General features: G+C 60.5%; 1 protein-coding gene across 2 annotated transcripts; it reads right to left on the reverse strand.

Moving 5' to 3' along the window:
• Positions 1-803: 803 nt before the first annotated feature.
• NYAP1 (neuronal tyrosine phosphorylated phosphoinositide-3-kinase adaptor 1) lies at positions 804-15,489 on the reverse strand. Of its 2 annotated transcripts, none has more exons than XM_032237827.1 (7): positions 15,297-15,489; positions 14,664-14,916; positions 6,974-7,266; positions 3,748-5,001; positions 3,224-3,433; positions 2,733-2,842; positions 804-1,967 (listed from the first exon to the last, which is right to left on the reverse strand). In XM_032237827.1, the coding sequence occupies exons 2-7, from the start codon at positions 14,861-14,863 to the stop codon at positions 1,707-1,709; spliced, it is 2,328 nt and encodes a 775-aa protein (XP_032093718.1). In that variant the 5' UTR covers positions 14,864-14,916; positions 15,297-15,489; the 3' UTR covers positions 804-1,706. The 2 variants fall into 2 exon arrangements, with proteins under 2 accessions (XP_032093718.1, XP_032093719.1); XM_032237828.1 differs by having other exon boundaries at positions 14,664-14,919; positions 15,297-15,381.
• Positions 15,490-15,674: the final 185 nt, after the last annotated feature.

Here is a 15,674-nt window from a genome sequence, read left to right on the forward strand (position 1 = left end):
GTTTAAACCATGGTCTACCCTGTGTTTGACCTGCTAGGACCCCTCCAGAGTCCCCGCGTCTCCCAGAAGCCGGAAGAGAGATCCTTTCTCAAGTTTGGTGAACTTTTAAAACGGGTGGACTTCAACTCCCAGAATCCCCCCAGCCAGCAACGCTGGGGCAATTAAGAACCACAAACTTCCTGCGAAAGGACAGGGAGTTAATTCACCCACCTCGCTTGTCTTTCGACAACCGCAAAACCCTCACTCCGTAATTAACAACTGCAACAAACTCTTGCCCCCCCCCCTGCCCAAAATCAGATCCAATCCTTATTTCCCTTCAAACTTTCTACTTTTTTCCGGATGGGGGGGAAATCATTGGTTTCGGGACAAACCGGCTAGTAAAAATGGAAAAAGACTAACGGCAAATTGTCGTCTCCAGCAGAGAGGAGTTGATCCCCCGTTGGTCCCCCCTCTGAAAGGGAAGCGACTCCGGAGTGGGAGGGGGGGGGGCATTTTATTTATCTGCTAACTGCTTTGCCACACACACCCACGCGCCCCCTCCCCAATTTTGCTTTTCCATCGGTTTTGAGAGTTTGGGAAATGGCGTTTTAGGATCCGGTCGCAGGCCCAGAAACAGCTGTTGGGCTGGATCTGGAAGAGGGCCGACTTTAGGACTGAGTTTTGCTAAGAAGGGGACCTTCGGAGCTTTCTTAAGAGCGCACAGGAAGTCCTGGAGTTACGACGGTTTTTTCACGGACCGCTCACCAAGTTGAAAGGCAAGTGAGGGGGGGGGCGTTTTTTTTAACGACCGTTGCAGAATTTCCACACGGTCAAAATTCGAACGCTTGGCAAACTGACTCCTATTTATGACGGCGTCCCGGGGTCACGTGACCCCCCTCCCTCTTGCCACCTTCCGACAAGCCAAGTCCATGGGGGAAGCCGGATTTGCTTAACGACCAAATGAGCAACTTGTCAACTGCACTGATTCCCTCAACGGCCGTGTCAAGAACGATGGTCGTCCAAGGAGGCAGAATTCACTCAACAACCGTCTTGCTTGGCAACAAGAAATTTTGGGCTCAATGGTAGCCGTAGGTCGAGAACTACGTTGACTCGGGAATGATTCCTCCGCTCTCATCCACCGGTTTCTCTTTCCCATTCTTTCTCTCTCTCTCTCCGTCTCTCTCTGAGTTCTGGCAGAAGAAGAACTCGGCCCCCTCGAGTCTCCACATCCACACGGCTTCGAAAATGGAAGGATTTGCAGGCCTTGAACGGGGGGGGGGGGCCTCCAAAATTGGCACACAGCCCTTTTCCCATGGGCGTTTTGTTTCAGGGGTGGAAGAAAAACCGGCGTGGGTGGGTGGGGGGCTGTAGCTTTTGGCCCAGAAGGACACCTTAGCCCCTGTACTGCGCCCCCCCCCCCCGCGAAGACCGGTCAGAGATGGTCCACCAGTCGCTCGGCACCAACACTGCGGGCAGTGGTGCTTCCGGCGTGCCCGGCCTCTGATGCCCAGGTGCCCCCTGGCGTGGAGGCGAGGGGCTTCTCCCCCTGCCGTGAAAGAAACGTGGGTCCCCCTCCCGGCGTCCTTCCAGCTGCCGTGCGGGAGGGGCAGCCCCCCCCAGTCTCCGGAGGGTCCCCAGCGGGAGACACGCGGCCGGCGGTCAGCCCTGCCACCCGTCGGGCTCGGCCGGCACAAGGCACCAGTTCTCGGGGCTCAGCCCCTGCCCGCTCAGATGGCCGTGTCCCAGAGCACCGTCTGCTGGCGGCGGCAGGGCGGCGTGCCCGACTTGCGGCTCTCCGTGCTCCTCCGCCAGCTGGGCAGGATGGGCATGCTCTCCTGCTTGCAGAGGCTGCGCTCGGGGGGCCGGTGCCGGGCTTTGATCTCCTTGCAGAGGCAGCGTTTGCGCTCGATCACCTCCAGCAGCTTCCCGTCCCTCTCCCGCGAGCCCTGCAGAGCCTCCGGCGGGGGAAGCGGGGCGTAGGGCAAGGCCTGCAAAGAGGAGGGGGGGGCGGTTAGGAGCCCGCTCGGAACGCCCTGCCAGCCTGCGTGGCCTTTGCCACCCCACCCACCCACCATCGGCTTCCGGTCGGGCATCGGGGCCTCCCTCGCAGGGGGGAAATCTGGCAGGAATCGGGCAGGAAGGCTGCGGGCACACGCCACAGGAAGCGGGTTGGCGACTGAAACCAGCCCAGCCGGCAAAACCTGCTTTCAGAAACAAGTGGGGGGATCTATGTGGCCCTGGACACACACACACCCCGAGACCGGGTCCACCAGGGCGGCCGATGCCCCTTCCCCCATCCTTTGCCCCCTCGGGCACCTGCTCGATGGCTACTCTTCTGCCGGCATCTCCCTGACCCAACTAGGGAACGTCATCCGTGTCGGATGATGTCCATCAATTATCGTGACACTGATGAAGTCCGCTAGTTGGGTAATAAAATGTCTGTGAAAAACACGACCAAGGCCAGAGAGCACCAAGGAGACCCTCAATTCTCCTCCTGGCACTGAGGACCTTCCCGTGTGGTGCCCTGAAACCTCTGCAAGGAAACCCCCCTATCCGAGAGACCCCCCCACCCCTCCCTCCCCACAGCGGACCTCCTGGGCTTCCACATCATTTCCCATCCCTGAGATAATGGAGCTTCTGCAAGTCATTCCTGCCTCCCGGCGGCTTGTCCCATGGCGCTGGGTGGGCTCTCCCCTCCGCCCTGAGCAAAGCCTCCCCCAGGAGCCCCTCCCCTTTCTCCCCCCCCCACCTACCGGGCTGCCTGGGTCCCTGGAGTGGCTGCAGAGCCTCTGCGTGTGGGTCACAGCCTGCCGGACGCCCGAGGTGGAGGCCGAGCGGCCCAGGAGGTAACCGCCAGTGAGATCTGGGCAGGGGGTGGAAGGAAGAGACCGGCCAGTCCTTTTGCCCAGCTGAAATCCCACCCCCACAAGAGCCAGGCTGTAGGCAGGAAGCGCCCCCCCCTTCCCCCATAAAGCAGAATCCTCCCACGGTCTGCCCTCCGGCCCCTTCAGCAAAGAGGGGAACAGCAGAGGGAGAGAGAGAGAGAGAAGGGGGGAATGTGTGTGTGTGTGTTGCCTGCTGCAGTCCTCCTTCCCCGGAGGGTCAGTGGCCTCTTGGCAGCTGCATTAGGGAACCCCCCCCCCTGCAGCCCCCAACCAGCCAGAGACCTACGGGGGATCCCCTGCCCCTCCCCACTGGCCAAGAAGGAAGACCCACCCCCCTCCAAGCTCCACGGCTCACTCACCTCCGTTGCGGTGACAGGCAGGGAAGGTTTGGCAGGGGATGGGCAGGTTGGTCCTGCTGCCGCCGGGCGTCTTGGCTGCCAGGCACTCCAGAGGGGGCGCACGGACCGGGATGCTGGACTGTGGGTGGGCGGGCACAACCTTCTCCTCCTTCTCCAGTTTGGGCTGAGCCGCTTCGCTGCCCTCCCACGTCTGGGGTCCGTCTGGGGGCTCTGCGAGGGCAGGAAACGGACAGGCAGAGGAGGGGGCACCGGCAGAATGCCCAGCTCAGCCCCCCCTCCCCATGCCCTGCCAGAATGATGGGGCACAAGGACAGAAATTGCCCCCCGATAAATCAGCAGACAAACCCCTCGGAAACGCCAAGTGGGAGAAGACCCCTCCCCGCAAATTCCACCCTTCAACCCCCCCCTCTTCCTGATCAGCCCCCAGTTCATGCCCCTGTCAAGGCCAAAGCCCCTTCCCCCCACCACCCTGGGCCTCTCTGTCTCCTTCCACCCTGGCCCCCAGGACCCTCGCCCACCCTTACTGTCGGCCTCCTTCCCCTTCCGCAGGCCGGCCCTCCTGTGCAGCATCCAGCCGAAGGCCTCGTCCTCTGCGGCCGGCCGGGGGCCGCACTCCTCCCCGGCCACCACCTGGTGGATGCTGGCGAAGGCCCTGTCCCGCAGCTGGATTTTCACGGCCGAGGAGGCCTTGGTGCCCAGGCTCTTGATGCTCTCGTAGGCCGGGGGGCGCTTCAGCCCCGCGCAAGGCGCCGGGTAAGTCCAGACCATGCCCAGCGGGGGCGGCTCGGGCAACGAGGAAATGCGCTGCACCTGCCGGCAAGCGGGCAAGGGGGCCGCCCGGCTGCACAGCATGCCCTGCAGCACCGCGATCTCCTCGGCCTTCGGCTCGGAGGGCGCCGTGTGGGTGGTGACCTTGACCGCCGAGTAGACCATGGTGTAGGAGACGGCCGGCTTGTCTTTCCCCGGCAGCCCGGAGGAGGCGGAGGCCGCTGGCGGGGCCGGGGTGGGGGGCGGCTTCGCGGAGGGGCAGATCATGCTGTGAGAGGCGGGCAGGTCCTTCTCCGTCTTGCTCTGCCCGGCCGGCTGTGGGGGCAGCGGCGTGGAGTGGCTGCGAGCCCGTCCGGAAGGCGCCAGGGCCGGGTTCTCGCCCCCCCGCTGCTGGTGATGGCTGGGCACCTGGGGGGTCATGGGGGCCGAGGGGGTGTCCTTGGGGTGGCACAGGACGGGCAGCTTGGAGCCGTCGGGGGCTTTATATCCCTTCTTGCCCTGGGGGAAGGCCAGCAGGGGGGCCCGGTGCTGCAGGAGGTTGGGGAAGGGGGGCGGGATCTCGCAGGGGGAGGTCTTGCTGCCGGGCGCGGCCTTCGCGGCCTCCTTCTTAGGCGGCCGATGCCCGGGGAAGGCCAGGGCTCCGTTGGGGCGGGGCTCCCCCCCTTCCTCGGTCAGCGGGTACTTCATTTCTTCGTAAATGGCCTCGCTCTCGTCCGAGTCCTCCTCCGCAGCCGTGACTCCTTGCGAGGGAGGCCCGGGGCCCCGGAAAATGTCCCCCACCATCTCGATATAGACCGGCTCGTCCTCCTCGGCATCGGAGCCCTTGGCCTGGCTGTGCGACCCGGGCCGGCCGTAGCGCTGCAGGCCGCCCGCTGGAGCAGGACCCGGGAGGCGCCCGGAGTAGGTCTCGTCGAAGGAGACGGAGAGATGCGTGTTGGGGCTGCGTTTCGGCTTCTGTGGAGGGACCTTGCGGGCGGCCTCTCGGCTCTCCACCCCGGCCTTCGGGCCCCCTGGCGGAGAAAGGGAGGAGAGGATGGCAAAAGGCCCCCTTCCACACCCACCCAGGAGCCTGGATGAGGACCCCCCCCCTTTCCCCGAGAGATCAGAAGCCCATCTCTCAGTGTGACAGGATAAGAGAGCTGGAAGGGACCCGGGAGGCCTTCTAGTCCATCCCCCTGCTCAAGCGAGAGACCCCACACCATTCCGGGCAAATGGCTGTCCAGTCTCTTCTCAAGAGTCTCCAGTGATGGAGGGAAACCGTCCCTCCCACGGATTAATTGATCAGGTATTATAGAAAAACAAGAGCTGCGAGGGACCCTGGAGGCCTTCTAGTCCATCCCCCTGCTCAAGCAGGAGACTTTAAACCATTCAGAGAAGTGCCTGCCCAGTCTCATCTTGGAAACCTCCAGTGACGGAGCACCCACGACTTCTGGAGGCAAGGAGTTCCCCTGGTTAATTGTCCTCACTGTACCCAGGAAGTTTCTCCTTAGTTCCCCGTTGCTTCTCTCCCTGATTAGTTTCCACCCGTCGCTCCCTGCCTCGTTTTCTGGTGCTTTGGAAAATAAATCGGCCCCCTCCTCTTTGTGGCAGCCCCTCAAATATTGGGAGAGAGCCGTTGTATCCCCCTTCGGTCCTTCTTTTCCTTAAGGGAGATGACCTCAATTCCTGCAACTGTGTTCCTGCCTGCAGACCCCCCCCCCAATTATCTTGCTTGCTCTTCTCTGCACCAACTTCCGTGTGGCCCTAAATCCTGACCCCTCCGAAAGTCAGGCCACTGACCACTTTCTCTCCTCCCTCATTTGCCCCACTCCGATTTCCTTGGGGGAGGAGGTGCACGTTGCCCCCCCATCTTCCCTCTTGCAGGGTTTTGAACAAGCCTTACAATTATTCTAAGATCAATTTATTTTATTCTACTCTTATTTCTCCACACACACACACACCCCCCATCAAAACCCAACGACTGGGAGCAAGAAACGGAACCCCATTAAAGAATAGAAGTGAGACCACTCATTTCGAAGGTCACGGGGGCAAAAGTGGTCACCCCCTCCCCAAGAAGGGGAGAGGCCAGGGCTGGCAAAGCTTTTCGGCACCCAGTGCCCAAACTAGAACGGGCATGCATGTGTGCCCGCCAGAGTGCCAGAAACCCAAAGACCGGCTGGTTGGCACACATGTGCCTGGTTTTTTTAAACCATTTTTCAGGGCGTTTTCAGGCTTATCTGGGGGCCGTTTCCAGGCCAAAAATGACCTGAAAACAACCGGAAAATGGCTTAAAATTCAGTGTTTCTCAACCTTGGCGACTTTAAGTCCTGTGGACTTCAACTCCCAGAATTCCCCAGCCAGCGCAGATGCGCTGGCTGGGGAATTCTGGGAGTTGAAGTCCACAGGACTTCAAGTCGCCAAGGTTGAGAAACACTGGCTTAAATGATCCAATAATGCCCCCCCCCCATGACCCAAAAATACCCCCCAAACAGCCTGTTTTTTTGGTCATTTTTCAAGCTGTTTTCCAGCCGTTCTGGTGCCCGCAAATACCAGCTGGCGACAGAGAGGGATCCGTGTGCCATAGAGTAGCCGTCCCAAGGACAGGCCCATAGAACCAGGGTGGTTTCAAAGGACGGGAGAGTGGGGCTCATCTGGATCAGGGGGGGACACACCTGGTTCCATAGGGCAGCCCCATACGTGGCTCCGTTTCCCCAAAGGATGGGGGTCCCCTCCCGGACACATCAGGTGTTATGAGGCCAGGTGCCTGAGACCCAGGAGCGAAACGGGAACCAACACAACTTTTGTGGAGCATGGGTTCAAGGGCCATGCCCACTCCTGCATTCTGGACCAGTTGAAGCTTCTGGCTAGTCTTCAAGGGTGGCCCCACGAAGAACACATTGCAGTAGTCAAGCCGCAAGGAGAGCCCCCCCCCTCTGCCACGAGGCCAAGCTTCTCTCAAATCCCTCCCCCCCCCTCTGAAATGCGTCCGAAGCGCCATCTCACCTCCTTTCTTGCTTCCCATCAGCTCCAGGGCGCTTCGGGCCTCCGTGCTGAGCTTCGTACTGGGGTGACGCTTGGGCTTGGCGGGCGGCTTGCGAGATCCCACCACCCCCTCGGCGGGGCCTCTGTCCACACTGCCCACCGAGTGGCAGGAGAGGGAGCGGGGCGCCATGCTGCTGGCACAAGGGTGCGGGGCGTGCTCCTGGGAGGCGGGCATGGTCATGAAGCCCATCCTGAAATGCCGGCGGAAGGAGGCCACGTCGCGCACTTTCCCCACGCTGGTCTCCTTGGCTGACCTGCAAGGGGGGGGGGAGGAGAGGAGGGTTAGGGGGGGCCACGTTTGCCTCCCGGACTGTTGGCGCTGAAGGGACTCTCTAGTCCGCCAATCCTGGCAACTTTGTGTCCCAGAAGAGCGGCTGGGGAATTCTGGGAATTGAAGTCCAGAAGTCACCAAGGTTGGATGCTCCTGTCGTAAACAAAGATGGCGTCTGTTTGGGCTTCCCCAGGGGATCAACCCTCCTGGATCTCAAGCGGGGGGGAAGCTGAGTTTGTGCAAATTGCACACCAAGGCTCTGATTCTCCCCACATCCCCTGAGTCTGGAGCCCAGACCCCCCAGCATTGGAATCCGTCTCCCGCACCCTCTCATTCCCCGCATGGCAGCCATGAGAAATACGCTCTGGCGTCTCGGCCTGCAGCTGGCAAAGCCTTGGGGGCAACCGCTCAGCCCTCCCCAGAGAGGCTGCTGCCCCCCCCCCAGCCCCACTTCTCCTTGGCACGGGCGAGGGGAGAAGTCTCCGCCGCTCCCTTCTGCAGAGACAGCGAGCCTCGCCAAGTGGCCAGTCTGGCACCCCCCAGAGTCCCATCGGAGCCAGGCGGGAAGGAAGGGAAGGCGGCTTCGGACATCCCCCTCTCCCTTGGGGCAGGCGGGAGAAAGAGGAAGGGGCTGCACAGGATCAGCTCCTCCCCTCCTGTGGGCCACCAAACCTGCCCCCCATCCCCCCCGACTCCCTGGCCTGGGATCCCACAAGACACACAAAGTGGGTTAACACGGCAGGAGGGCCGCACGCCAAAGACACACAAGGCCTGAACAGCCACAAAACATTCCTGCTTAGCACGATGCCTCCCTCCCTCTCCGAGCATCTTAAGTCGGCTTTCTCATCTGGTACCCCTGTGAAGAAGAAGAAGAAGCCCCCCACCCCCCGGGATCAGCCCCACAAGAGGCCCCCCGTCAGTGGCTGGCGTGGGGCCGGCTTTCTCGCCCGCACCACCACCGGGCCACGCAGTGCCCCTTCCCTTCCCGTGGTCCTCCCTGCCCCTCCCAGCTGGCAGGTTTGGAAATCTGTCCTCCTGTCCCCCATCCCTCCCCAGGCTTTATTCGCAGGAGTGAAGGGTCTGGGTACCAAAAGAAGAAGGATGCAGCAGGATGCTGGCGGATGGCCCAGCCGTTTCCATGGAAACTGTGTCTGGGTGACCTGCAGGAGAGCCGGCAACATCAGTCTGTTAACCCCTTGGGTGCTGCCAGCTAGGAAGGGAGGGGGGGGGAAGAGAGCGAGGGGCTCCCGTTCCTTCCCCCCCAGCCTTGGAAAGCATCCCCGAAAACCGAAGACGCGGCAAACACACAACAATGGAGTCCCGTCTCTCTCCTTCTCTCTCCTCCTCTCTCAATCTTGGCAGTTTCAAGATGGGTGGACTTCAACTCCCAGAATTCCCCACCAAGAAAGATCTAGACCAGTGTTTCTCAACCTTGGCAACTTGAAGATGTCCGGACTTCAACTCCCAGAATTCCCCAGCCAGCGAATGCTGGCTGGGGAATTCTGGGAGTTGAAGTCCGGACATCTTCAAGTTGCCAAGGTTGAGAAACACTGATGTAGACCGAAAGTGCGAAGGGGAGGGTCCTGTGTCCCAGGACCAGTAAGAGTGGCACAGGAGAGGCTGCCCAGAGGGCCCCAAGCCTTGCGTTGGCACACCACGCATGTTGAACCACCGGCACCCAACCCCTGATGGGCATCCTCCCCCATGAGGAGCCCCCCAAGCCACACCGTGCTCCGTGACGTTGTGGGAAATGCCTGGAAGTCAATGGAGGACGCCTGATGCTTTGGGGTGCCCCCCACCCCTGAAAGACAGACCCACAAGGAGGCCCCGTGGAGGGATCCTTCCCTGGGAGCTTCCGATGCTGTTCCCGTCTGCCAGGAGCCCAAATGGGGGCTGCTTTGGAGCAGAGACCCTTCCCTGCCCTTCGGCTTTCCAGTGGCAAGCCATCCCGGGGGTCTTCAGCCCACCTTCTGCAGGAGGGGCCCTGGGAAGCCTGCAGCGGATTGCTGATTCCCAGCGCTTCCTTGACCCGACACCAACCATCCCCATTTAGAGAGCCGAGGTGGCGCAGTGGTTAAATGCAGCACTGCAGGCTACTTCAGCTGACTGCTATCTGCAGTTCGGCGGTTCAAATCTCACCGGCTCAGGGTTGACTCAGCCTTCCATCCTTCCGAGGTGGGTGAAATGAGGACCCAGACTGTGGGGGCGATATGCTGACTCTGTAAACCGCTTAGAGGGGGCTGAAAGCCCTATGAAGCGGTATATAAGTCTAACCGCTATTGCTATTTAGAGGTTGGTTGGCCCTCTATCAGGCGTGGCTTCAGATGGGTGGACTTCAACTCCCAGCGCTCCCCAACCAGCGCTGAGTAACTTGAGTAAGACTGGTATAGTTGGCAGTAGCAAAAGCCCTTCAGCTTCGGTGCCCCTTCGCAGCCCTCTCTAAGCGGTTTGCAGAGTCTCGCCCCCAACAATCCGGCTCCTCATTTTTACTGACTTCAGAAGGACGGAAGGCTGAGCCCACCTTCAGCCAGTCAGGATCGAACTGCTGGCAGTTGGCAGAATTAGCCCGCAATACTGTATTCTAGGCACTGCGCCATTACGGCTTCCTTCCTTCTCCTCATTTCCATTCCTTCCTTCTCATCTTCCTTCCTTCCTTCCTTCCTCCATCTCCCCTTCCCAAGGAATAGCCCTTAGACCTATATACCACTTCACGGTGCTTTCCAGCTCTCTCTAAGCGGTTTGCAGAGTCAGCCTCTCGCCCCCAACAATCCAGGTCCTCATTTGACCCACTTCGGAAGGACGGAAGGCTGAGCCCACCTTGAGCCGGTCAGGATCGAACTGCTGGCAGTGGGCAGAGTCAGCCCGCAATACTGTATTCTAGGCACTGCGCCATTATGGCTTCCTTCCTTCTCATTTCCATTCCTTCCTTCTCATCTTCCTTCCTTCCTTCCTTCCTTCATCTTCCCTTCCCAAGGAATAGACTTATATACCGCTTCACGGTGCTTTCCAGCCCTCTCTAAGCAGAGTCAGCCTCTCGCCCCCAACAATCGAGGTCCTCATTTTACCTCGGAAAGACGGAAGGCTGAGCCCATCTTGAGCCGGTCAGGATCGAACTGCTGGCAGTGGGCAGAGTCAGCTTGCAATGCTGCGTTCTAACCACTGCGCCACCACGTCTCTTTGGTCAATTAATCTTTCATTAGTGAATCCTGCTACGACTATGCTTCTCTTGGACATCCTAAGCTATGATTCTATGACTCAACCTATGGGAGGATTAAAAGGACCGATTCCCGGTCCTTGTGTGCCCAGCACAGGATGCCCGCATTGACAACAGGCTGGTGAGATCATCACTTGGGTGACTCGATCCCCTTCCTTGGGTCCAATGCCCCATCCATGTGGCAACATAAGGACACCAGGAGTCCCACTTCAACCCCAGGCCCCATTTCCACTCGCCGCCGGAGGATCGTAAAACACCACAGCCGCACTCGCAACACAACACAACCGAGGAGGAGCCGCCACGCTAAGGATTTGGCACAACAGGCCAGCGGAAATCTCTTTCTGGCTGTTGGGTTTCGGAACCCTTGTGTAACGTTCCCAGCTTAGAGCCGAAGGTAGAACAACAGAAGGACAAAGTTAGAAGGGGGGTTGGGTTTCGCCCCGTTGCGCGAACGCAGAGAAGGTGAAATGCGTTACAGAGCCAGCGAGTTGGAAGGGACCTTGGAGGTCTTCTAGTCCAACCCCCTGCTCAGGCAGGAAACCCTGGGTTTGCTGTTCAGTTTATATCCTAGTGCAGTGATTCTCAACCTTGGCGACTTTAAGTCCTGTGGACTTCAACTTCCAGAATCCCCCAGCCAGCATAGCTGGCTGGGGAATTCTGGGAATTGAAGTCCACAAGACTTAAAGTCGCCAAGGTTGAGAATCACTGTGCTAGTGGCTTGCTCTGCCCATGGGGGGCAGAGCGGGGGGGGGAGGCTCGTCCCGTTCACTGTTAGTCTGAGGTTAATCACGGAGTTCATCACTGCTCAGCTGGGGGCCCATGGCAGGTGGGGAAGGGGCTTCCATCTTTCCCTTCCCATTTTGATGGCCACTTTGGCACAGTATGTAGACGCCTTTTAGCTCTGTGTGTCGGTTGATGGCCAATTTCTCAGAGTGCCCACACAGACAGGGCAAGCACTGGGACATAAACCAAGAGCAACCCCCCCCCCCACTCCCTTCTAGCGCTGATGACATCCCCAAGCTGGGTAATGCAACGCCTGTGAGAAAACCAGGCGGTTCAGGGACCACCGAGGACCCCACAGTCCTCCTCCTCCCCCTCTGCATAACCCCCCCATCCCTTCTAGCGCCGATGATGTTCCCTAGCTGGGTCGGGCAATGTCTGTGAGAAAACCTCCAAGCTCAGCTCCCCCCTGAGCCGCAAATGTTCCCCCTTTATGGCTTCCTCTAAGGCAGCCCAGCCAGAAGCAAGCCCCTCTTTCTTTCCCCCCTTTCCCCAAATGGGCTCCTTGCTCTGCTCTGCCCCGTGGTTGCGAAAGGAACGTTTCGCAGCCGAAAGCTCTTAAGGGCAGCCCCCCCCCCCCGGCGTCTCCTTCAAGCCCATCCCAGCAGCAGCTCCCCAGAAGCAGAAATTGGCAGAAATTGCCCAATTCATGGACTCCTGATTGGAATTAAGCCTCTCTGCTCTCCCCCCCCCCCCCCAGCCTGCAATCTTAGAAGCTGTTTGTTTGGAGAAAGCCAGATTCTGTGGGAAAGGAAATAATGGCTTCGATACTTAAATGTGGTCTGAACACCCTCAAGCCCTTTTCCCCGCCCTGAATGGGCCAGCCTCGGTGGAGGAGGGGCCCCCCCCCCGGCTCTTCTCTCCTACCAGAGTTGGAAGGGACCTTGGAGGTCTTCTAGTCTAGCTCAAGCGGGAGACCCTGAACCATTCCAGACAAGTATCTGTGCGTTCTTAAGAACCTCCAGTGATGGAGCACCCACCACTTCTGGTGGCAAGGAGTTCCACTGGGACATCGTCCTCCCCGTTCGGAAGCGTCTCCTTAAGGCCAAGTGGCCTCCCCCAACTCCCGCCCCTGCCGGAAGTCCCGGGGAAGGCGGCATCCTCAGGGGACGTTTGAAGGGGATTTGGGGGCTCTCTGCAAAAGGAAGGAAGGAAGGAAGGAAGGAAGGAAGGAAGGGAGGGAGGAAGGAAGGAAGGAAGGAAGGAAGGAAGGAAGGAAGGAAGGAAGGAAGGAAGGAAAGATGCTGCAGAAGGAAGGGGGCCTGAGAGAGGAAGGGATAAGAAAAGGGTTTGCCACTGCCTGGCAATGGGGAAAGCAGCCGGGTTAGCACAGCAGGGAGCCATGACTTAAAACGGTTCACTTAGGGACCATTCAAAGTTACAACATCACCCCAAAAAGCGGCTTAGGACCCATTTTTACACTTAACGACGGTCACAAAACCTCAACTGCTCATATTTATGACAGTCGTGGTGTTCCGGGGGGGGGGGGCTCACGTGATCCCCTTTTGCGAGCCAAGTCAAAGGGGGGGGGGGAAGCCAGATTTGCTGCTCACTTAAGGAGTTCAGCGATTCACTTAACCACAGTGGCAAGAAAGGTCGTAAAACAGGGGAACATTCACTTAACGACGGCCTCACTTAGCAGCATAAATGTTGGGCTGAATCGTGGCCCCGAAGGCTGCCTGTGCTTCAGAGCCCCCCCCCCCAGCTTCCTCAAAGACAGGGGAGGCCCCCAAAGGCCCCACCGCCATGCTCTCCCATGGAGAGGGGGCTGGAGGGGAGGCCTGAACCGTTCTATCCCTAGCCCCCCCCCTCTTCCCACTAACTTCCACGACGGCCACAGGGGTGGGGAGGCGGCACCAAGGGGGCCGAAAGGGGCAGAGGGAGAAGCGGTGGGCATTGGCCAGGTCAGCTGGAGACTGACCTCCACTCCCACCCAGAGAGGGGCTTTTGGAGGCAACCGGTGCAAATTGGGGGATTCACAACCCCAAGATTTCCTCAGTTCAGAGGCTGCAAACAGGGCCTGCAGGAAAGGGGGGTGGGGGCTTCATACTGGCCTCAGCCCTCACAATTTTGTCATCCTTAACGCTCCAGAGCAGACCGTTCATGAAGACGTGTCAATCCCTGGGCAAAAATGTAAGTATAGAAATATAAGACCAGCTAAAGAGAGAGAGAGAAGGAGGGGAGGGAGAAAGGAAGGAAAGGAAGAAGAGAGAGAGAAAAGAAAGAAAAAAGAAAAGAAAAAAGAAAAGAAAGAGGGTGGGAGGGAAAGAAAGGAAAGGAAGGAGGGGAGGGAGAAAGGGGAAAGGAAGGGAAAGGAAGGAAGAAGAGAGAAAGGAAAGAAAGAAAAAGAGAAAGAGGGAAGGAAAGAAAGGAAATGAAAGAGAGAAAACAAAAGACAGACTCAATGGACTATGAGGCCTTTTCTCTACCATTTCATCTGCTGTCTTCCTATCCTGAATCCTATGCAGTTTGTCCGCGGGGAGGGGAGAAATGCACCCCACAATTCGAAAGCCTGACCCACAACAAAGAAGAAGAGATCTGGGTTTCTCTGCTCCAAGGACCATCATCCACAGCCCACAGTTTCCACAGCCAAGCCACACTCCAGGCCTCAAAACAACCGAGACGTGAGCCTCATGTGGCACCGATGCCTGGCAGGAAATCAGGTTGGCACCCAGGCGCCCCTCAAGCGCGCCACTCCAGCACCCAAACACTCTACGTTGCTGCCACAAAATACGCTCAGCTTTTCAAGAGAGGGGGGGGGGCTCACCTGAGAGGACCAAAGCGGAGCATCACAGCTTCGCTGAACAAAACAGGCCCCCCCCCCCTCTAAATCAGCCAGAGGGAAGCATTACCTGCTGGATATTCATTCCCTCGTCATCCTTCGCAAGCCATCAGCTCAGCCCCCCCCCCCCCCCAAATCACTGCCAGGGGGTGGACAACAACTTCGGGACCTGTGGACTTCATCTCCCACAATTCCTCAGCCGGCCGGTGGTGGGATTGCTGAGGGCCCCCCCCCCTGGTATATCTACCCAGGGCTAATTGTGGCCCTTGGCCCCATCATCCCCTTCCTCACCAGACAAAAGCCGCCCCTTGGAGACTCAGCCCAGGGCTGGGGAGGGGCTGCTCAGCCCCAGGGAGGGAAGCCCAGACCCCCGGGCCCTTGGGAAACTGAGGCCCCCTCCCCACTTTGGATGAAGAAGCCGAGCAGGGGGGAAGGGGGCTACAGAAGACGCGGGGGGGGGGGGGCTTGGAGGGAGGTGGGCTGCTGGGCCAGATGGGCAGGGCCCAATCCACCAGCGGCTTCCCTTTGGCCCAGGTGGGAAGGGGTTCTCCAGCCGCCCCCCCCCCCCCCCGTCCCCTGCCTGCCGCCGCCCCGGAGCGCTCACCCCCGCTTGGGCTCCTCGTCCTTGCCCGGCTTCCAGTCCACCTTGCCGCTCTTCCGGTAGAGCAGGTTCATGTCGCTCCGCAGCCGCCGCAGCTCCTGGGGGTGGCAGGTCTGGCTCAGCGCCCCGTAGCACCAGCAGCCCCGGGCCTCGATGAACTGCAGGAAGACGGAGACCAGGGCTTCCTGGGAACCGGCGCTCATCTTCCGCGGGCTGGCCAAAGGCGGGCCGGGGGCGCCCGGAGGAGGGGGCGCTGCTGCTGCGGGGGAGAGGCGCCGTTAGCCAGAGCGGGGCGGGAGGGGGGGTTGAGAGACGGGGGGGGGGCAGCAACCAGGCCGCCTCTGAGCCCGTGCAGAGCGCCCACCCGGGACGCCCCCCCCTCCCTTGCGGCTGACCTGCTTTGCTGGAAAACAATACAGGCCGGTGGAGAGGGGGGGGCGCTCGGGACGGTCTCCCCCTCCCCTCCCCTCCCCTCCCCTCCCTGCTTGTCCGAACCGGCGAAAGCAGAAGCCGCCGGACGGGGAGGGCTCAGCCAGCCCGGGAAGATGCCAGGCGGGGGGGGGGGGCGAGCACGCCAGGCCCGCAGAGCCCCCGCCAGACAGCCGAGCATCCCGGTCCCTCCCGCCACCTACCTACCTGCGGGGCGGCGAGTCAGGGGGGGCCGCGGGCGGGGCGGGGGCCGGAGGGCATCGCTCCTCCGACGCCGCCGACGCCCCGCTTCTCCTCCTCCCGGGCGAGGAGGGGGCCGGGCGCGGGCTCAGGGGGGCCGTCCCTCCATGGCGCCGCCGCCGCCGCGGGGCCTGCGGGAAGGGCGCGGTCCTGGCCGGGGCTGCGGGGAGAGAGAGAGCGAGAGAGGGGAGGGCTGAGCGGGGCCGCTCCGCGCGCACCGCCGTCCCCGCCAAGCGCCGCCTCCAAGCGCCGCCGCCGCGCCGGGAGAGGCACCTGCTCCGCGACGCCGCCGCCCTCCGCCGCCTCCCCGGCCGTTGCTCCGGCGACGCCGCCAGGCGGGGCCTC

The sequence above is a fragment of the Thamnophis elegans genome, chromosome Z, assembly GCF_009769535.1.
Source record: "Thamnophis elegans isolate rThaEle1 chromosome Z, rThaEle1.pri, whole genome shotgun sequence".
Taxonomy (NCBI): domain Eukaryota; kingdom Metazoa; phylum Chordata; class Lepidosauria; order Squamata; family Colubridae; genus Thamnophis; species Thamnophis elegans.

What these genes read in the sequence shown, in the direction of transcription:
- NYAP1 (XM_032237827.1), bottom strand. Translation starts at nt 14,863, where the DNA reads ATGAGCGCCGGTTCCCAGGAAGCCCTGGTCTCCGTCTTCCTGCAGTTC. An exon ending in GATGGGAAGCAAGAAAGGAG is followed by an intron (nt 5,002 to 6,973) that starts GTGAGATGGCGC and finishes TTTCTCCGCCAG; the next exon opens with GGGGCCCGAAGGCCGGGGTG. An exon ending in TGCCTGTCACCGCAACGGAG is followed by an intron (nt 2,843 to 3,223) that starts GTGAGTGAGCCG and finishes CCCCCTGCCCAG; the next exon opens with ATCTCACTGGCGGTTACCTC.